The sequence below is a fragment of the Choristoneura fumiferana genome, chromosome 3 (genome assembly GCF_025370935.1).
Source record: "Choristoneura fumiferana chromosome 3, NRCan_CFum_1, whole genome shotgun sequence".
Taxonomy (NCBI): Eukaryota; Metazoa; Arthropoda; class Insecta; order Lepidoptera; family Tortricidae; genus Choristoneura; species Choristoneura fumiferana.
Window position 1 is genome coordinate 17,726,756 of NC_133474.1, and position 22,676 is coordinate 17,749,431.

Sequence of the window (22,676 nt, forward strand, 5' to 3'; positions counted from 1 at the left end):
CTATTAATTAATGTAGTCTTAAATCAATGTTATCTTATTGGTGCCAAATTGGTTTTGATTCGGCTCTGCTGGTCAATTGTACAAAATCTGTTATACTTAACAAATTTTTCTTTCCGGTAGCTCCAATGGTGAGAAACGACACTTTGAGTAGGATTCATTGGCATGAATCTTGCCAATGAAATACAGATTTTCAATGCGCCTCGGTAGGTCGTATGTGATATACAACCATTTTTTGAGATGTGATTTAAAAGTACAAAACGAGTCGAGAGTACATAGTTGTCAAACTATACTAACCTTGCCAGAAGTCAAGCGATCATGCATGTGATATTGCGCTTGGTGTGCTCGCTCAATTAGGCCGGAACGCCTCGCCCGCTCATGTCGGCCCGCCCCGCGAATACGGCGCGGGCGCATGCTGTGATAGTGATGACGTGTCTACGTGAACACCCGTGGTGCTAGACGGAAGCAGGCCTCCGACACATTGTTGTTAATAGTGGTTCTTGTTGAAGATGATTTAGATATGCTGTTTATTATTGCTCTACACACTGTTTACATTCCTCCAACGAAAGCTATGTTGAATTTTGTTTATCTTAGTTTTATATTGACTCATGTTCAACTCTCTCGCTTGTCCAGTTATCGCTTTTATTTTTTTAGATTTAAGTTCTAAACAATCTCTGTTCATTTATGTACTGACATAACGAATTTCAAATCTACTTAGGTACTTAAGTGTTTGATAGATTGCGATCATCGTAGTTATACGCTTATTTTTTAGATGCATTTTTAATAGACTCCTTTAAAAAAAACGGGCTTTTGCGATAAAAATAAATATTTGAACTATTATCGAATACAGTTTTGTGTACATTTAGAGTTAATTCATGATTGATATTCAGGTTTTTAAAATCGGTATTAGTTGAACGTTTTCGATAGTTTGAATGAGTAAAATCTTATTTTTTTATTATTTTCTCAAGGTTTAAAGCAAATTAAAACCGCCCAGTTTTAGTAAAGGGTTTTAAGGGCAGCTGTTGCATTGTGTTCGCCATTCCATGATATTTTATGTTTCACGCGTTCGGAAATGGTTTGTTTGCCAAAGAAAATTTGAAAATCAGAATAAACAAAATTATTTCAATGTCTTATTTTAATAGTCCACGTTTTTGTTTCCGTGCTTGTCATTAATATTAATTCAGTATAATAATAATAATTATAATATTGTTATTTACTATGCATAATTATAAACCTGATTTTATTACGTGACATTTTTCGGGAGTATTTTTTCGAATAATCGTAGCACTGTACTCGTGAGTGGTTAAAGAAATACTCCCAAATTGTCTTATCGTGGAACACGCCGATAGTGGACAATGTAAAATCATATTATGTAAATTATTTATTATTATTGAATTACATCTCTTATTATAACGTTTTTTTATCGAATTAAAATTATAAGTTCCTAACTAGCTAGCTTCTCATTTGTAAAGATACTTCTCAAGTATGTAGCTTACCGCTCATGTAATTCGTTCGGCTTAACAATTTATCGCGTAGTGGGTAATACTTATAACGTTATTTCTATAATATGAATCTATTAATTTAAACTTTTGTTTTCGCGTGAACCCCGCGGGGGCGCGCTCGCGCAAGCGTAACAATACGAAACATGCCTAAATACTAGGTGTCATGCAATATACTAATACCACGTGCCTTAGCTACGGCCCACTCCCATATCACCTAGGCATACTATGTTAAATCTATCAATAGTTATTATAATGTACATATGTTTTAAAATAAACCAATATTTTATGGATTTTTAAGGAATTTGTATATTGTAAAGATTATTAATTAATTTTATCATAAAATTAATGCCTAGTTAATAAGTGCTACATTTGTGAAAAAATAAATAACATTTTAAAACTTTTGGTTTTATTTCGAAACTTACAGTAGGTTTACATGATAAAACATTAAAAATTTAAAACCATACAATAACAATTCAATACAATTATAATAATAACAATAACATCGTGAACGACTAATAAATGCTTTAGCAGTGTTGGTATTAGGTCCCAAATAGGCGGGAACTACAAACGGCTACGTTTCGTGCGAAAGTTTATGTTTTGTGGCCTTATAACTATTAAAATACTGATGATGAATACGACTGGGTACGGGCTCAGAACAAGCCCACGGATTTCTTGAGATCTTTCTGCTTCCAGGCCGGCAGAGATCGGAACTCGCTGTAGGGCATTTGGAAGGTCGACACGAAGTCATCGTGGGTTAGGTATAGCTGGAAACAAACATTTTACTTTCAACTTTTATGAACGTGGAGCTAGAGAACTTGTACAGTCACTTGTCAAGTTTGTTTATTTTACAATTTAATTATTCTTACTTTATTTTTGGAGTGGATAAACTGGTGGAACCCTTTAATAATCATTTTCACTATAATTTCCTTGACAAAAGTATGTGATGGCTATATGACATTAGTGGCAGTTTATTCGAATAGATGAGTATAGGTAGAGTCATTCACGATGACGCGTGCCGTGGTTCTTATTACAATGTCATTAATGTCTAATTTTGATAAAATCACGCGTCTTCGTGGATGGCACTTGGTATAGATACCTCTTTTGTGAGAGGATCGACGTCTGGCGGCAGATGGTCCCTTGGGCCACGCAGCACGGCCAGCGGGTATTTCTCGTGCTGGTCGAAACGGTTGGCGCTGTTGCCGCTCTGCAGCGCGCTGTTGCCGCCCTGCACGATCGCCTTGCCTTCCAGCGCGCTGATGATTGCGCTGAACGTCTTGTGGCCCTGGGGAGGAGACGCTCGTAGAGAGTGACTTGAGCTAACGTCCTCTTATGCAGGGATTCACATAGTCGTCGAAATTGGTTTCCGGGGGGCGACATAAACGAAAACTGATTTTGGAAGTTTTGAAATTGGCAAGTATTATTCATCAATAGGGAAAAAGTAGAGATAGTATATTTTTAAAGTAATTAGGCTATGGGGTCTGAGGCACCAGTTCATTTTGGAAAAGGGGTGTTTTGCCCAAAATAGTTTACATCACGTTAAACGCTGAAGGGATTGCAAAATAGGCGGCGTTCGTTAGACAATAATAATATGTGCAGCGCAGCATACCACGAATTGCATAGTGCATAGTTTAAAGAATTGCACAGAGCAAACGACTCATTTTGGTGTTATCAAAACGTTTTTTTTTTCTTTTCTTGTTTGTAATTAGTACCTTATCTAATACAAAGCAGACGCAGACTCACCTTCCACATGGAGTGTTTCCAGTGCGGGAAGAAGCCGGTGAAGTGCGGCGGCTCGCGGCCCTGCCCCACCACGATCACCGGCGTCTCGGGGTCGCGCGCCGCCGGGTCTGGGGAAAGGACACTTGGTTTTGTATGGAAGTTGAGTCACAAATTCACAATAAGACTTAACTATCTCCATACAATATAAAAAATCGAATTTAAATGTTTTTCCACTTGCATTAATAATCAGTAGCTCTAATATGAGTTACAGTATAGTACAGGATTTTTTTAACACCCTGTATAAGATAGATTATTAGAATTTATTTGAAGATCACGAGATTACGGCCAAAGTTACAAAATGGGTGACACTCTTTCCCGGCCCGGATAATACCGGGTTGGAAATACTGACCCTGTTTTTCGTATACACGCCCATAGAAGCTCCTGTCAGTTTCTATGGGCGTGTACAAAAAACAGGGCCGGTATTTCCATGTCGGTGTTATCCGGGCCGGGAAAGAGTGTCACCCACAAAATATGTGCTACTTTATTGACTTAACATTAAGGCCGTGTATATTCGTCGTGTCCTTATAATTTTGGTCATATCGATATATTTATAGTAGTAGACTTAACAACCCTGTACTATTAATCTTCACCCTCTTCTGACCGTCAACGGATAAAGCCTGCATTACCTTGCGCGAGATACGAGAGAGCGATGCCGCGCGCGTCGTCTCGGGCGCGCTGGCAGCAATGCGCGCCGAGCCACACGAACAAGCTCGCGTGCGCGTCCAGCACCGCCGCCGTCTCCGGCGCCAGCTCGTACTGGCTGAATGAGATTATCTCCTCGACTGCAACACGGTACGAACAGTTGAGCTGACGTCCTGGGCCAGGGGCGGGGATCATTCCAATCGGGGTACCCCGGAACGCATTATCAGGGGGCGATAAAATCATGTAGGTATTTGAATACAAAATGTGTCTAAAGTGCTATCAGCGTTTTGGAACGGTTTAAGGTATCTTCATTTATGTCAAATTACTATTATTAAAAACTAAGCCATTGAAGAAACATCCTATCCTATAGCTACTTATTATCATTATTGGTAGGTACTTGTATAGACTGTATAAGGAGGCCTACCTCAATGCGAAATTGGAAAGTTTTAAATAAATTAAGACACTGCAATCCTTGGAACCAGTTTTGGAGTCGACTTGAAAATCTTGAATTTCCGGGATTTTACAAAATTCTTGTGGGTTTCCCCACAATGAGGGCTATCGCGTATGAATTCGCCGCTAGAGGCGCTAGTGTAGCGTGAGGTCTCCGAAATGTCAAATCTCATAGTTTTAGAGTGAGTTACGCGGGTTTATTTATAATTAGAATAATTTTGTGAATATTTTGCAATATCTGAAATTAATTATGGCAAATATGCGTTCCGGGGCAATGAATGTCTGTGTTTTGAAACAGTTTTGTCTTTCGGAAACCTTTGTCCTCCCTTTTTTCCGAACAAAACGGGGACTATGCAACACTGTGACATGCTCAATATTTTTATGGTACGGTTTTAAGGTGTATTAAATATGATTTTAATCTAAACTTTGTTTTCACGCCCGTAATAACAGACTATGAAAGCCATACTTAAAAACCTCACGCAACAGTGCGCCATTTAGTGAGACAAAAAACGATAGCCCTCATTGCATCGTGGTTCTCCGGTTGCATTAAAAACAGACGTGCAAAATTTTATGACTCAAAGCCCAGCGGTTGTTTGAGAATTCATCCCTATTACGTAGAAATATCGGGACGAAAAATAGCTTATGAGTTATTCAAGATGAACGTACAAGTATACTGTCCCGGCAGCCCCAGAGACACGTAGAACAGGCGCGGCGGCAGCGGGCGCTCTACTTCCTGCAGCGGCGCCGCGACCAGCAGCTCGCGGCGGTCGCCGATGGCCGCCCAGAAGTCCGGCTTCTCTTTGCCTGGAATTGTAACTTCTTTACCTTAACCCTGTTCAGAAAGCCAGCCAAATTTGCACATAGGTACTTACGGTTCTTTAAAAATATTTTTCGGGTTGTGATTAAAACCGAAATGACTGAGTTGAAGGGGGTTGCGAGAGCTGGCCCGAGCTGCGCCAGCGGTACGAGTATGGGCAATTTGGTAAAAATAATATTTTTGTTTTACACGTCCATGTCGCACGAGTGGTACTGGAATAACGAACATCGACTCATTAAAGCCCCCAGTGTTCGACTTCAGGTTTCTAATAGTCTCTAGTTCGTAATTCCTTATTTAGTGCCCTTAAGACACATGTACTATTACAGAATTTTCAGCCGCTAAGCGTATGGTCGATGCCTCATTTTGACGCTATGGCTATACAGCTATTTACGCCCTTCGACTGTACTTTTGTCATCCGTATTCTCCATCGCCTCTGTTACCTTGCATGACGAGCGTGTGGTCGGCGGCGGCCATGTTCTTGGCGACCTCGCGCTCGTCGCCGGTGGCGCTGGCGGCGCACCAGACCCAGGCGCGCGCGGCGTCGCGCAGCACGTAGCAGGCGCCCGCCGCGCCCGCGCCCGCGCCCGCGCCCCCGCGCGCACCTCCGCGCCGCGCGCCTCACGCGCGTACTGCCCCGACACGCGGATCAGCGCGCGCGCCGGCGCCACCACGCGCCGCCCGCTCGCTGCAACACGTCAAGACCGTTTATACCTGCTGAGCTGGCAACGTTGCATTTTCGTTAGTTTTTTTCGATTATTCCATAAAAATTGAATGAAAATTAAAAATGTTGTCTGATAGAACGAACGGTTTTTAAAGAAAATAAAAGTCTATAACGAATAATTATTGGAGTAGACACATTAACTTATATACCTATTAAGAAGAGTTCTATCAGACATTTTTAATTTTCATTAAATTTTTATGGAATAATCGAGAAAAACTAACATAAATGCAACGTTGCCAGCTCAGCTGCCACTCGACGCCGGCGACCTGTGACCGACGCGTGTCCGCGACCAACGATGTCAATGTTTTGTTCGGGAATGTTTGAGGGTGGTTGCTCTGAAACGTCACCGGCGCGCGGTGTTGAACTACCCGCCGCCGGTGCGTTTCAGAGAAACCACCGCGCTAACATTCCCGAACAAAACATTCGAAATGTCGTCGGTCGCGGACACGCGTCAGTCACCGGTCGCCGGCGGCGGGTGGTCAGAGAAACCAGGGCCTGAAGGCTCAGTTTCATTAATAGATAACGGATAATGCGGGGTACGGGAGATTTCCATAACCTGCCTGCATTCGGTTTCACTAGTCGCTATTACGTCTGCGGGGCGTCACCACACGCTGTATGATGACCGAGTTATCGACTAAGAACTGCGATGTGCCCAATGTCCATCGATGAATGGGGAATTTGAACTGCTGAATTGTTTTTAAAATTGTTTCCATTTCAGATCCACATTTAATATTATACCTATATAGGCACCTACCTACTTTTTATTCCAGAAAAGTTTGAAAGTTCTTGCAGGAAATAGACGAAGTTGTGGTCAACAAATGTAAATGCGGGTAGGTATCTCAGACAAATTAATTTAGAATTCCGCTCTAGGTTCATACTTATTGAATGCTCGATGGCTGTGTCACTGTGTAGTGGGTTCGAAGTGCTCGTCATAAGACAAGACTGTTTCGGCCTTGACCTGTCTGTTACAATGCAGAGCCGATGACCATCGCGGGGTATCCACTAAATGGTAACGTGAACTCACATCTTTGCAACAGAACTCTCGCCTTTTCCCACCTGAGCCTCGTGGTGGCTTTGCCTACGTCCATGATGCCAATTTTGGAACACAGTCTGGTTTTCGGACTCTGTGTTTTATTTAACACTTAAAATGCTGCGCTCCATAGCTCTTTGGCACTTCATTCAACTTGGATTTATACTCGTACTTACGATCGTAGTCGTCTGCGCTGCCGACGTAAGTGATCATACGTCCCTTGAATATTTGCAAGAAGTGCGCTGGTTCCTTGCCTTGGTACACCCACGCCTGGAAATTATAAGAATGATATTTACGTTCCTCTGCTATGCTTAAGGCCTACCTAAGTACTTGATAATTTCACTATAATTTAAAATACCTGAACAGGAAGACGCCCCAATTTAATGTAGAGGTCTTTGGCTTCTGTAGCACCCAAATTCCTCAAATCATTTGGCGAAGAGCCACCCTGAAAATATTTTTTGTTAATTAAGTATAAGTAGTTATGAACAGACAGATAAATACACTACCTGGGCACTTTAATATATTAAACACCAACAGTTTCATAAATATTTAATGAAGTCTACTATGATAAGTTCGCCTTTGTACATAGATCTCATTGTTTGTCAATTGTGTTTGTTTACTTATTTTGTACAATAAACAGTTTACATACATAACACCTGTAAGACTTAGTAGGATTTATGAAACTTTGTTTATGTGTATTTCAGACGTACTCACCAAATCATACGGAAATATAAGAATTAAGTAGATATTTACCTATTGATTGAAATTATACATAATTCTTTTTTTTCTCGATTGTACATTTTAAGGTTTAAGTTTGTTTTCGTTAACAGCTAGTACAGTCACCTGCATTAATATCTGCCACAGTGGAGCGTGCAAAAATATGTTACACGTCCTACCGGCGGCCCTATAGAGTCGTATCAGATATTTCTGCTTTGCTGTGTCAGATATTCATGCTGGTGAGTGTACGATCTTGTCGCTGGTCAAGTGGCAACTTACCATCCAGTAGTAGAGTATGGACTGGTCGCCGGTGGGCGCGTGGTAGGTGTAGAGCACGAGGAAGCAGTCCGCCGCGAAGAAGACGGCCGCCTGCGCGCGCTCCACCTCGGCCGCGCCGCCCGCGCGCACGCGCCACACGCGCAGCGCGCCCGACCCGTCGTCCGGCAGCTGCGCCTGCGCACACAACGCTACTCAACACCCGTTTTAGGGACCCTCGCACATTGACCCACTAGTGGCGACCGCGCTCGACCTCTACTACTAATTGCGGACGCGTTCCTCCCATCGTTTAAGCGCCAGAGGAGCCACAAGCTGCGGGAGTCGACGGCGCTCGCTACCTGTGGCCACGTTTTTTCGTTCTACTCGCGCGCACACACGGTGGTCACAGAGTACATTTTTATATGTTGTGGTCGCGTTTAGTGGCGGCGACTAGTGGCCATAATATGCGAGGGGTTCATACACACTGATAAGTCTGATAACTGATAACTCCCCTTATATAACTAGCTGTCAGGTCGACTCTTTTCATTTAGTTCCAGTAAACAGTGACGGCATCACAGATCATTTTGAAACTTAACAGTCAGCCAAAGCCCGAAGCACCCGTTTGGTGTCCAATCACATTTCTAAAGACACTAAGGGGCTGTTTCACCATCCATTGATTAGCGTTAACCGACGGTTAAATGTGATGCCGTCTCCGTTTATTCGAACAAAAGAAATAGAGACGGCATCACCTAACCTAACCGCCACTTAACACTAATCAATGGATCATCCATTGATTAGTGTTAACTGACGGTTAAATGGGATGCCGTCTCTATTTGTTTTGTTCGAATAGACGGAGACACTAATCAATGGACGGTGAAATTGCCCCTAAGTAAATAGCTATTATACAAAGTCGCGTCAATCACATAGGTACATACTTAAACCTTGGAGTGAGATGAATTTCATTAACATTAATTTATATTATGTATACCTATAACATTATGTCTACTTAGTACTTAGGTAGTTTTAAGAATTCAGCAGAATGTAAATGGCGTGGCTGGTCAAGTTTCATAGACGAGTGGAAGAAAGCCTCGCGCTGTCAATCCACTATGGGTATCATTGAGGTAACTAAAGTCAAAACTTATAGCTAAGTGATAATGTTTACCTCTGCAGCGAGCCACGCATTAGCCGCCAGACTGACAGCGTCGAGCCTGGTGGTGGCGGAGCGCGCGACGCGCAGGCGGTTGTCGCGGCGCTTGTCGCACCAGCGCCAGTTGGCGAAGAGCGCGGCGAACTCGAGCGGCTCGCGGGCGGCGGGCGCGGCCGACACGGGCCCGGCGTGGCGCCGCGCGCGCGCCAGCCCCCGCGCCGCCGCCAGCGCGCCGCGCGCCGCCGCGCCGCCCGCCGCCGGGCCCACCCATGCCCATACGCCGCGGCTCCCTGCGTCCACTATGTATACGCCCTGGAAGTTAACGAGAAGGATATTTTTCTCAAACATGACATGAAATATTGACGTTGTGTTACAAATAATAGGCTGAGAAGTATCGCGATGCAGGCGCTGCGGCTCGCCTGCCTGCGCGCGGTCACTCTAGCGGCCTGCAAAGAGATTTCATACAACCTGCAGGCCGCTGGCCGGCAATGCGACCGTCTTTTGTTTCAACGCGCGCTCTGCGACACGGCCTACGCCCAGCAGCACCCGCCCCTTGTCCGCCGCGCCAGCAGCCAGCGCGACACGCGCGCACACAACAGGGCGACCAGACAAGCGTCCCGCCAGCTTGATTTGTTGTTTATTTTATTTTATGTCATGTTTGAGAAAAGCACTATACAAGACTCGGTCGGAACGTGGGGTTGCCAGCCACGCATCCCTAGGCCTACTTGGTCGGCTACCCACTACTTCTCTGCCTCTACAGTAATGTTATAACAGACTTTGAAAGCCACACTTAAATACCTCACGCAACAGTGGCGCCATCTAGAAAGACAAAAAACTATAGCCCTCATTGAACTCACGTCATCTGCCAGGTCTTCCCTGTAGAGCGGCGCCCGCTTGACCTCCTCAAGGCGGGCTGCGGGGCGCTGCGAAGGCGCGGCGGCGGGCGCGGCGCGCGGCGGCACGGCGCGGTAGAGGCGCGCGGCGCGTGGCGCGGCGGGCGGCGGCGCCGCTGGACGCACGGCGCGCGCGCGCAGCTCCAGCAGCGCGTCCAGCAGCGCGCGGTCCGCCGCTGGGAGGGTCTGCTCGTAACCGTCGTGAGCGATGGCGATGCGGCGCGCCGTCATGCCCTTATCCGCCCCGCGGGCCATGCGGTACGCGATCTGATTGTAAACATGCAAATGTAATCAGATTGATCGGTTTTCACGCAGTAGGTACGAGTAGGATAGGATAACGGCAACTTCGTTTGCGTCCCGAGGCAAATTCTAGCTGAAGTTTTGTTTCAAAGTCAAAGTCAAAATATCTTTATTCAATTTAGGCTATAACAAGCACTTATGAATGTCAAAAAAAATCTACCACCGGTTCGGAAAAACCTCTGTTGAGAAGAATCCGGCAAGAAACTCAACGAGGTAGGTATATATATTTTTTGTTTAAAATGGAACTACTGAATAGTTCCAGAAAATTACCCTGATCTGTCATATTTTTACTCGTAGGTATGAGGCACACCATGATATGCCTGGGGATTTCGTGATCTGGCGGATTTTTAAAATTCTCAGCGCGATGTGAATCTATTGCTTCGGGAATAAAGTCAAATTGACGTGGCATAAAGCGATAGAGAAACAAAAGAAATCAACAGAAATTTTGATTTGTTCCATTGTCATAGGCCCGTTATCCCCTTGAACTTATTATGTATATTGGGCCGCACGAGACTAAGGGAGAGGCCTTTGCTCAACATTGAACGTCTTCCGGCTGATGATGATGATGAAGTTGTAAAATCTGACCCAACTTTGTACCCTTGTTATTTAGTTGCATATGATCTCCCACCTTGGCGCCGAACATCTTCTCGATGAGGTTGGCGGCGCGGCCGAGCCACAGCACGAGCAGCGCGGGCGCGTCCAGCAGGAACACGCCGTCGGCCGCCAGCTGCGCCCACGACACCGGCTGCAGCTGCACCAGCACGGGCCGCCGCCCGCGCACCACGAACAGCCGCGCGCCCTCGTCGCATCCGCGCAACAGGATCCTGACATAACATCACAGTAATAACAATACTAGGAGCTTGGGGTGAAACGTGTTTTTTTCAGGTTTCCGTAACTTTATACTCAGTCAGCAAAAACGGAACTCTTATAGGATCACTTTTTTCGTGTGTGAACCTGAAAGCTGAAACGATTTAATATCAAATAGGTACTTAAATAGGTCTGCAACCTCTCGGAACAATGAAAATTTGCCGGGAATCAAAATTTATAGGTTGCTTCCGTGTCCCAGAAACTTGAAAGGTTTTACAGCACAACCAAAAATACAAGTTTGGAAATCTTAGTTTTGTCTCTCTGTCTTTTTCAGTTACGGATCTAAAATTATTCCACACTGCGTAGGTACATTTTAATAAGCAGGGCTCACTGGATATTCATAGATTACTATACTACCTACCCTATCATACCTACTTTGTACGAATAACCCAGTCCTATGCCATCGCGGAAGTATGACAGCAGGCGCGGCGACTCCCTTGCGGCCGTATCTCGGTGCAGCACGGCGGGCGCGGCGAGTTAGCCCGCCAACTGCGCGCCGCGCCGCAGCGCCAGTGTCGCAGCCAGGCTCTAAGCAAGTCTCAGGCTCAGTTACTTTAGCAGATAAGCCAGTAGGTACACACCTGATGCCGTGCGGCTGTTTCTCGGTGCAGCACGGCGGGCGGCGAGGTAGCCTGCCAGAATTTACCCATCGCAGCCAGGCTAGGACTGAATCAGCAGCTAAGCAAGTGCCCACCTGATGCCGTCACGGAAGTATGACAGCAGGCGCGGCGACTCCCTTGCGGCCGCTTCTCGGTGCAGCACGGCGGGCGCGGCGAGGTAGCCCGCCAGCTGCGCGCCACGCCGCAGTGCCAGCGCCGCCAGCGCGCCGCTGCGCTCGCCGCCCCACGCGTGGATGTGCCGCTCGGCGCACTCGCCGTTGCCGTTCTCTTTCACTTCACGACGCTGAATTACAAAAACATCATCTCTGATCTATACATAAATGGTATGTTTCTCGGCTGGGCGCAGGCCTCCCTCTCAAAATTAAAGGGCTTGGACCTCAGTTTTCACGAGGGCCCGGTGCAGATTGGGAACAACACACATAACACAACAATAACTTAGGGATCTTTAAAAACGAGCCTGTCAATGTCTCAAAGGGTCGGCAACGCACCTGTGATACCCCTCGTGTTGCATCGGCAAGCGATGGTTAGCGGTGATTGCTTCCCATCAGGTGACCTGCATGCTTATTTTCCCCCTCTTATAAAGCACCATAGAATTGCGAATCAGCATGGTTTCCTCACGACAATTTTTATCACCTAAAAAAGTACAATTACAAACGTAATTTCGCACATAAATTCTGAAAAATGCGAAGTGAGTTTTGAGTAGGTACGGCTTGTTGAAATATCGTTGGACATCATAAAAAAAATGTAAAGACAATTACAATGACATCAGGACCAGCCGGCTGGCCGGGCATAGACGCGGAGTATATGAGGTACGCGTCACCATCGTAGAATGTCCCGTAATGTGTCCGCGGCAGCAATTCGGTTCCAGATTCCTGAAAACACAAACAAGGTCGTTAATTAGCGTAGGTACGCTAATAATCCACTTATAATTAACTAGAAATTAAACATTCCATCAACCCCGCATAGAAAGTGCTAACGCAAATCGTGTGGATGACCGATGGAAGTGATGTTCCTCGATAATACACACATACACATGACATTAGGTACATCATCCGGCAGGACCCAGTCATCCATGCTAGAAAGACCTACAGTTTAATACACCTTTCCTTGATACAAATACCACAAACATGCCACAAACAAGTTCAATGTTCTTTAACAAACTACGAACCGCATGACTCGAATCTCTCTCTCTGACTCATGATGCGGCTAGTGCCCAATTAGCGTTGTGGATTGGAAAAGCCTTTGTTAATAACAAACTCTAATTGCGTCAGTTTTATCTGAATATGATTTCATTATGAGATGCGAAATCCCTGATTTAACTGGATTATAAGTCGAAGAGAAAATATGAATATTAGCCGCGGGCCTTCAGCGCTGGTCGAGAGGAGGCGAATGCATTCGTGCATACTGCAGATGTAATTATGTAGTCACGTGCATCGAGTGACGCGGGATAGCCGCGGGGTGCGTCTCGCGTTTGCACGAAAACTCGTTTTTTGTTCGCACTTTCAACCGTTTATCTCATAACTTGTTGTCGATTTGTCACATTATGCTGTTCATACAACAGTGATTATGATTATTGTTTAAGTGGTATGTTATTTGTGTTATAATAATATAGATCGCCCCTGCATAAGGAATCTCATACACTGGCACAGAATAGATAATAGTAGGTAGGTACACTGGACAAAAGACATTACTTTCGTTCATTTGTAATTCGTTCCAGTGCTTGTGTGAATCGACCCCTTATTGAATATGTTGCAATCTTGCAATGCATGCAAAAGTTAATCATATTGTTTTGTGTATAGTCTAATGGATCAGGAAAATAGGCATTCGTTAAACAAAATAAAATAAAACTAGTCTAGACGGAAGCTGTGTCGGTCGCGCTCCGTTACCACCGCCGCGGTCGCCGCTGAATTGTAATCATCGAGCGATGCTTAAATAACGCTTCAGTAAATCTTACGCCAGCGTAGCAGAATCTATATTTGCATGAAATTGAACTTTTGACACTACCTACTAGTATACCTAAGTAACATTACATGAACACATTCAAGGAAAATGATGACTCAACAAAACAATCTCTGGTCGGTCTGGTAGTAATGACTTCTCTCAATTGTAATGGATATTAAATAACAGTGAATCTCACTCCGAATTTAGCAATTTGTCACTAGCTTAACACAATATTGTCGTGATCCATGGAAATGTATTTTAGATGAGGGAGAGATTTTAAATCCTTAAGTAGTATAGTTAGGTAATGAGATGAAACGACAATGGGTTTAGTTGCACATTAGGGTAATAAATAAATAAAATTAACACGTTAATTATGTCACGAAAATTCTCTTTCCTGGGAACTAGGGGTTTTCATCTAAATAGGCTAAAACTTAGGTACCTTAAGCCGAGTTTAGACTTGCAAGAAAAATCGTGCAAGCTGCATTACATTGCCAGGCCGTAAAGCCAACGAGTTTGTAGTGGTCAATCGAGCGCCGCAATGTACTGCAACTTGCACGATTTTTCTTGCAAGTCTAAACTCGGCTTTACATAGCATATAGACTATGATCCTTAAAATTATCATACTTAGTAGCTTATCTGAGAACAATTTGAGAATTGTCATGATCCTTACCTACTTCTCTGTAAAACCCATTCTTTGTTTGCAGTAGATACATTTAGGTAAACAGGTATAGATAGAATGTCTATGCCTATGTTATGAGTAGATAAGCTATTCATTATATCTGCCCTAATAAACACCATATGAACATCACGAAGCTAGTGAGATAATTTCCTTGTTCCGTGCGATCATATCACAGCCGATAGCCTGCGCGGGCGCATTTCACGCGGCTAACGAGCCGAGCGTGCTGCAGTACTCGCCACTCTTAGCATGCATCTCGCTGCAATTTATTGCGTTTGCACTGGACTAACTGTACACTTTCTCTTGCTATTTTGTGTATTTATCTCTAAAGATTGGCTTACAAAAGGGTATCTTTAGAATTTTATGATGAACGTAATAAAATAGCGAAGTAGCCTAGGTCAATGTGCTTTCAATGTCATGAAAGTATAGATATTGGCAAATACAACACTCATTTTGACAAAGTTTGTCAATATCTAGAACGGACTAGGTATAAAACCAATTTATTCTACGATATTTTTTGTTAACACTTAGGTACCTACTTCTGTTTATTAGGTGTCTATATTGAGTTCACTATTTAAAAGAAACCGCTTGCTAGCGGTCATTGACCGGAAAATAAAAGACAAAAGAAAACAATAAAAATCTGACCTAAATCTACATCAACGGGAGACGGCAGGTTAAAAATAGTGACATACGGTTGATGAAAAAAGTGAATTATGGCTTTCGGTAGTTGATAGATCAGGCCACGAAGTTCTACCTACTTATTCTTGAAGATGTAAGTAAATACAACAAGGTAACTAGGAACCACGCGTTTTATGTAACGCACGTTGAATACAATATCGCATGATTGCACGCATCCATGATACCGTAGTCACACAAAAGGTACTAATTCAAGCCAATTTGAATATCTTGCGCAATAGAACTGAAGATCATTTTTATTTGCTCTTGAGCAGGTTCTTAGGAATGTAGAGACGGCGTAATGCAAGTGGTCGAAAATAAATCCGGAACTATAACAATGTGGTATCGTATAGAGGAACACACACTGGTAAGTACAACTATAAAATATATTAAGTTTTGATGTTTTATGCGTAACCGCACTAGAAGCCGTTTCACTTTAAATCTCCCCGCGACGAGTTTCATTGTTTGTAAAATTCGCTGATGATAAGATGTTCCTTCCGGTGACCTTTCACATGCATCAAATATGTCAAGTCACAAAATAACGTGTTTTTGCTCACAGCTAAGTATTAATTCTCACGAAAATGAATTGTTAGAGAGCACAGCAGCATCTAGAACTGTAACCGTGACATTATTTCGTTATTCACACTATTGTGTTTTTCATTAGTGAAGATTTTTGAGATGATTACATATGTCCCTGTTTTGCAAAGAGTTACGGCACTCACTTGAAACACTACAGATTTAAATTACATTTTAAAATTATCGATAACACGAACATCACATAGCGATTGCGGATAAAATAACACAACATCAGATTTAGACGACCGTACTGAAGAATAACTAGTCTGAAAATTTGCATACAGGGTCCCTGTAGGTATAATGTAGGTAGACAATACAGAAACGGATGCAGTTGGCGAGATTCCCGCGGGATAGGGAGTTATTCTAAAAGTAAAGCGGCGGACGTAAGTTACTAATATATGTACTTATATGATGAGTGCTCTACCTCTACATCGTTTTTGAGAATTGAAAAGACTGCTATAGTTAACTCTGACAATTAATCATTAATCAATATTAACCGTTTTACCGGCTACCTCGGCGGAGATGTAACGGCACTCCAGCTCCAATTCAAACTGAAACGTCTAAATGTGCCTCTAAAATTGCGGAGCACCTAGGTACTTTTTGTAGACTTAATTTTTTGTGATTGTAGAGCGTCAGTGATTGATAGATAAAGGCAGATGAAAGAGCAATACTTATCTCCGTTTATAGAAATGGTTCTCAAAACACTAATAAGTTATTAAGCGGTTCCTTGAAGTAGGTATATTTGCAAGCCTTATAGTAGGAAAGCCAGAGAGGCTAAAATGAGGATTCACCTACTTTGGATGGTACGTAAAGAAAAAATAGAGTTCACGTCATGGTGTTTTTTTGGTAGGTATGTACATACCCATAATATCCATCTACTCGTACCAATAGGAGAGCGCCTACAGGATAAAAAAATAAAAAAGTATGATATGAAGATCTCGAGCGTGTAAACGTGTGTATCTTGATAGTGTATACCAGTGCTAACTCACGATCTCCGCTAATGACGAAGACATGCTCATCTGCCGATTTGCGTGGTGAGGGCATGGTTGAGTTTAAAATGGAAAAAAAAATTGATTGTGCCTGACTTATCTTATTTTAATTGTACCTAAAGTTATTGTTACGAAACTTGTAAGACCAATTTGTAACCAACCTATCTATTATAAGAAGATAGCGCCTAAAATATCAAAGAAAGAGTTAAATAATGAATGACATTTAAGAAATTGTTCATTTCCGTCAATTAAAGCATACCTACGTACCGGCTCACATAGTTACGTTCACACATAATATAGTGTAGTATGAGTATAACGAGGAATATGTATTAAATCATTGCAAATTACGCACATTCGCATGAATGAAATTTTTTATGCTCATGCTTGCGTGATAGGTCAACGCGATTTAACTCACGGCGCATTACTTGTTGTTTGAGAAATGTTATTATTTAGAGAAAACAGTAACAGCACGACCACAATTTGCGGTAATAAGAGGAAGTAAGGTGGCGTATGCAGGTATCAACAGATAAGTAACGTACAGGGTTTAGTTGTCTATTCCGTTCATTACTGAAAAGGACAATTCGACGACACTCTTGTTTTTCTTTTGGGTTTTAGTCTTAGGTTTGAGACGCATTAAGGGCCAAAGATACTTAGGTCTTTGGTTTTGTTTACTTGTTTTTTTATTTTTTATTTTATATGAGGTTATTTATTGGAGTTGAGGGCGTGTAGTGCAGGGAAAATGCATTATGGATGACTAGGAAGCGAGGACCCAGATAGTGCCGGACTCTCGCCAACTAAAAAACCCGGCTGCTGCACGTCCCCAACTCCCAGGAGTTTCGACGACATTGGTCATTCTACCTACGTGCTGGTCTTGGACTTTACTTAACGGTATCGGTATACGGTATGAAACTCACCGTGATCCTCCAGACGAGGAAGGTAGTGTGGTCCTTCGGCACGGTGCGGAAGGCAGCTTCTGCGATGCGAGTGCTCCCGCCATCTTCTTCCTGTCAATCAAAATACAAAAATATATATTTTTATCTATGTATACATACATATAAAGCTGAAAAAGGTCGAAAGTCTGTACATAGAAGATATCCGAAAAAAAGTCGTCTAAGGATATTAGGCATCGATAACAGAACACGCATCAACAGTTTTTGGAATTTTTGTCTGTTTATCTGTTTATTTGAACGCGCATCACGTGAGAACGGCTAAACGGATTTTGATGCAAACTACTAATCTGTCGAGAAAATTCCCGGCCAGGCAAAAGGGGGGTTGCCACTACACTCGATTGAGTTTAGTTTGCACCTGAACCCTGAGAACTGAATCATAGAAATTACAGAAGGAGGCAGGAGGTGCAAACTTTTTTCAACGACTTCAAGTACCTTGCTAAACTAACAGATAGCGCTGAAATTAATACGTTGCTAGATACGTTGTGACATGAATAGTAGGTTTCTTGCGATTGCCCGGTTTTATTAAATTTAGAGATTTATTAATAGTAAACATTGTTGATAATTTGAGAAAGTCCACCTTCTCAGAAAATATATCTTCTGAGAATGTGTTCTATCTGAGAAAATGCTCTTTTTTTAAAGTACACTTTTTAAGATAATTAACTTTTTGAGAAAGTGTCCCTATTGGGAAGTGCACTTTTAGAGAAAGTGAAGGTACTATGGAGTATTGTGTAAATATCGAAATCTACGCAGGCGAAGTCGCGGGAAAAAGCTAGTAAACCAATAGGTATATGTTGGTAGTGTGTCTTACCTAAGTTGGATTTTAACCCGCGTGATAAATATGTCATTCTTTCATTAATAAATAAGGTAGGTAATCGTCCGAATGCTGGACACCGCAGGTGCCGTTTTTAGTTTTACGAGTACACTGCAGGGTGTCATCTTTTGGGCTTTAGCATGTCGAACGCTAGGACGATTGTATTAATATTAATCATTCATCAAGAGCAAGGGCACAGTTTATGTTTTCTTTTTTTTTTCAATGTGATGTACTTAGTTCCTTACAACACATTTTTAATTAAATGTGGGATGTTTAATTAAACGGGGAAATCTTAAAAATACGCACAAAAATCGGGTAGTAAAATTTCCCAAGTTCGATAGCGAGCGATCTACTTACTTAGGTATCTGTATAATGGTCAAGCAAATGTAATAAGAAAGGGTGCGTCCAGTGCCGTAGGAGTGGCGAGCGAATCCATTCTTTATATCGAGGGACTTTTGGCTAATGGAAGAATACGCCTTTGTCAGTTCTGAGCCCAGTCGTACACAATGAATGAGGAGCGGCTAGATTTCTATGGAGACAAACATCAACCATGACATGGAATGCTATTGTATAAACTTAACTAGTAATTTAGTTTTCATCCCAAGTTTCACGGATCTACAACAAGTAGGGAAATTTGATCGTTGGTGGCAAAATAACCCTTTTTTTATTTATATATGTGAAAGGGAACGCATTAGGGTTGATCCATTGCGGAAGTATCAAACGACTGACCTAGTACCGTTATAGGCATATTTTGTTTTTGTTTCGAAATGAGTCATAATTCAATCATCAAGTAGTAGTAGCTATATCACGAATAAGTGTTTTACTTTATTGTATTAGCAAATCGTAGAGGCAAATAAAATTATGTAAATTTCAATGTGTGTTATTTGCTTTATGCAAATTCAGTTTTTCGGGTCAGTTTTGAGACAGAAATTGTCTAACATGCAGTAAAGTCATGTATATTTTTACACACTACTTACTAGGTATCTTTGTACTGTGTGTGCTATAAGTTATGTATGTAAACAAGGTGTGTTAGTATTACGTTGTTGTTTGTTGCTGACTGCGTTTTTTATGAAATTTAGGGCAGTGATTACCTTCTTAGCCTAACTAACCATCTGTTATTTTGGTTACTGTTTCATATTGGCGGTGTTACGAAAATTAAAATTAAGATAAGAAAACGCAGTGTTCGTCTATTTTATATGTAGATCAAATAATTGATTACCTAGAGCCTATTTTATAATACAAGTTTATCCATCTATCTTCATGTAGGACTTAGGCCAGTTTGGGTCATTGCTGTGATTAATTGAAGTAACGAATCTCTGTGCAGGTAGGTAGGTATGACATAAATGAGTTAAGTCGTGATGAAGGTATTCTCTTCTTAATAACTAAACGTTTGAGTTAGGTACCTCTACCTACGTATAGTAATAATGGTTTCACGAGCAAAAGCTTTCACCAGAATGATAGATAATGTCTTATGTACAGTACTAAGCTCTCATTATACGAGTAGGTACAATACAAGAAGGTTGTATTGGAACATGAATATAAAATGAAATATAATAAATAAACACTGCGCTACAAATTATACTATTAACGCAAGTAAGTACCTAGTCCTAAACTAAGCAAAGCTTGTATACATGTCGGCGGGCGATCCTAAAATCCGCCAGATCACGAAATTCCTAGGCACATAATGAAATGGCGCCATTTCATGATATGCCTAAAAGTTGGACAGGCATATCACAATGTGCCTGAGAAACAATACGGCAGATCACTTAGAGATCACGATATTTCTAGCTCTATACCGGCCACATCGTGATAATTATGCAGAAAAAAAATTATGTACGACGAGCGAAGCGAGGAGTGGTTAGTATTAAAATTGTGACCACAACGCACGAGCCGAGGGAGCGAAGCGAGGCTGCCGCGGCAGCGGCCGGCGTAGTGCCAGAACCGATATGGCGGCGTTTCATGATATGCCTAGGAATTTCATGATTCGCCTAAACGTCCCTAGGCAAATCGTTAAACGTTCAGTATTGAACGGTATGGCGGATGTCCCTTAGCCAATTCATGAAATGGCGCCATTTCACGATATGAATTTCGTGATTAGGCGGATTTTACGATCGGCCGCCGACATACATACCTACAATACAATATATACAATAACTCTTTATTGAACACCAACACATAGTAAGCAGTACAAGTACAGCAAACACAGGTATATAGTGATTTTACAACCTAAGCAATAGGCGGCCTTATCAGAGCGATCTCTTCCAGGCAACCTACATATATATGTTTCCATTAAAACGCACTCAAATGCATATAAACATCCTCGATTTAACAACAAACATTTGTAATTCATCATACAAGTATTTGACTCTACAAGATTCAAACTGGGACCACAGTTTTGTAGTCAGGGTCGCTAATCACCAGGCACGGTAGGCACTTGTAAATTAAAATATATAAGGTACGTTAGACTAGATAGAATCTAGTCTTTCCTGTAGTAGGTAGGCTCTGCTACATACATACACACACACACACACACACACACACACACACACACCAACATTACGCCTGTATTCCTTTTAGCAATTTTAGGTTTTAAGTTTGACAAAAGCGGTACAATAGTGACAGGTTGCTAGCCTGTCGCCTACGGTATACCTATAATATCCTCAGTAGCCTCTTACGACATCCACGAAAGAAATGGAGAGCCAACTGTTGGATCTAAATTCAGTGAAGCACTGTGGTGCGACACACATAAGCGATGCTGTATGCCTATACTGCGGTGCGGTGCGGCGGTACCACACGGGGACAAGACGTATAAATAACATACCTACATTTATTCATACACACATAATATAGGATCTTCAGAAGACAATTTTGTATGATATATGGAAAACGAGCATGCGGGTCACTCGATGGAAAGCAATCACCCGCCCATTGACACCCATAATATATGTTAAGTAGAATTAGATACAGTGACTTTGGTAACTAAGCAATGTGTTCTAATGTTTTGACTGTTTATTACTTATTTAATTTATTACTTAAGTACCTACTAAAATGAAAGTAAATGCTAGGGGCACAAAATTTCAGATTTTTTTAAATGAAAAACAATATTTTATCCAACAATTATTTTTCCATTGTAACAATTATAGACTCAAAAAATACTTTTTCAGCACTTATATATAATGTGTAATGATGCAACACATTTTCGTGCAAATATAACTGAAAATCTAAACTTTTAAACCGTTTCAATAGGCAGATGCAGTGTGTCTATCGATGCTGGAATAACTTAACTGACTAAAATATTACTTGGTCAGCGCCAATCTCCAGGATATGCATCTTCGAGTCAGTGGTGGCACGGCGGGCTATCCCATCACCACGGGCGAGAACTAGACGCGGCAGCGCTGCAGACACGGGCGACCGCGGCGCTCACACACTCTCCGCAAACTAACCGACGGCCAGCGAATTATGTGAAAAAGAAAATTGTTTCACGCTTCTTGCGCTTAACTTTAATAAAGTAGAGAATACATTAATTCGCGCGAAAGTCTGGGCGGGTTGGACGCGCCCGATTGATTGGCGGCCGCTATAATCTTGTTTCATCTCGCGATGTTTAACGACTTTATCGACGATTAATGACATAATGAAATAATCAGTGTTTGCTTTGCGGAGCAATTGATAGGAAAAAAACGACGACGCGCCAGGAATTTTATGAGAAGCGATCTATTGGAACTCCAAGGAGGAGGCTGACTTCACACTGAGCCCAATAATAATTATAATAATAATTATGCGCGTATGCAAACACATCAACGTTTCTCTTCAACAATTTAACACCTACCTAAGTACTAATAACAATATCAAGACGAGAAAAACAATTATGCGCGATGCACGCAGCAAGATACTCAACCTGATATTCATCCATCCACGTTTACTTCTATTTTATCTCACTTTCTTATTGATTAATGAATTCGCGGAATGTGGTGATGAGAGTCACGTCGCGAGCGCACTCGGACTGGTCACCGCGAGGCTGCGCGGGAGTCGGGACCTCGCGCAGGATCTACGCTCGGACGCGCACTTTGTTCGCTTCGACATGAGCTCATTCACTTTCGTTTTATTATTTGGAATCGTAACAACCGTAAACAATGACGAGATGATAAAATAATACCTAGTTACACGTCAGGTCGGCAACGGCACCGTATGACTGACTGTGAAGAATTAACTTTCTGACTACCTACCCACGTAAAATAAACCTACCTATTCTACCTACACTTTTGTGGATGAAAGTTAGTCGGGTAACTGGTCTGGTAAGTAAATATAAATATGATATTTGTAT

At 42.4% G+C, this 22,676-nt stretch overlaps 1 protein-coding gene across 1 annotated transcript; it reads right to left on the bottom strand.

Moving 5' to 3' along the window:
• Positions 1 to 1,888: 1,888 nt before the first annotated feature.
• On the bottom strand, positions 1,889 to 22,558 carry qua (villin like protein quail). The gene is given in 18 exon segments (XM_074086018.1): positions 1,889 to 2,263; positions 2,596 to 2,781; positions 3,240 to 3,346; positions 3,905 to 4,060; positions 5,037 to 5,174; positions 5,628 to 5,778; positions 5,781 to 5,872; positions 7,115 to 7,208; positions 7,297 to 7,383; positions 7,935 to 8,108; positions 9,073 to 9,369; positions 9,915 to 10,217; positions 10,879 to 11,074; positions 11,812 to 12,020; positions 12,496 to 12,609; positions 17,509 to 17,598; positions 21,656 to 21,793; positions 22,251 to 22,558. Coding segments are annotated over 17 exon segments (2,538 nt in total). The 5' UTR covers positions 21,686 to 21,793; positions 22,251 to 22,558; the 3' UTR covers positions 1,889 to 2,149.
• Between the last annotated feature and the right edge of the window lie 118 nt (positions 22,559 to 22,676).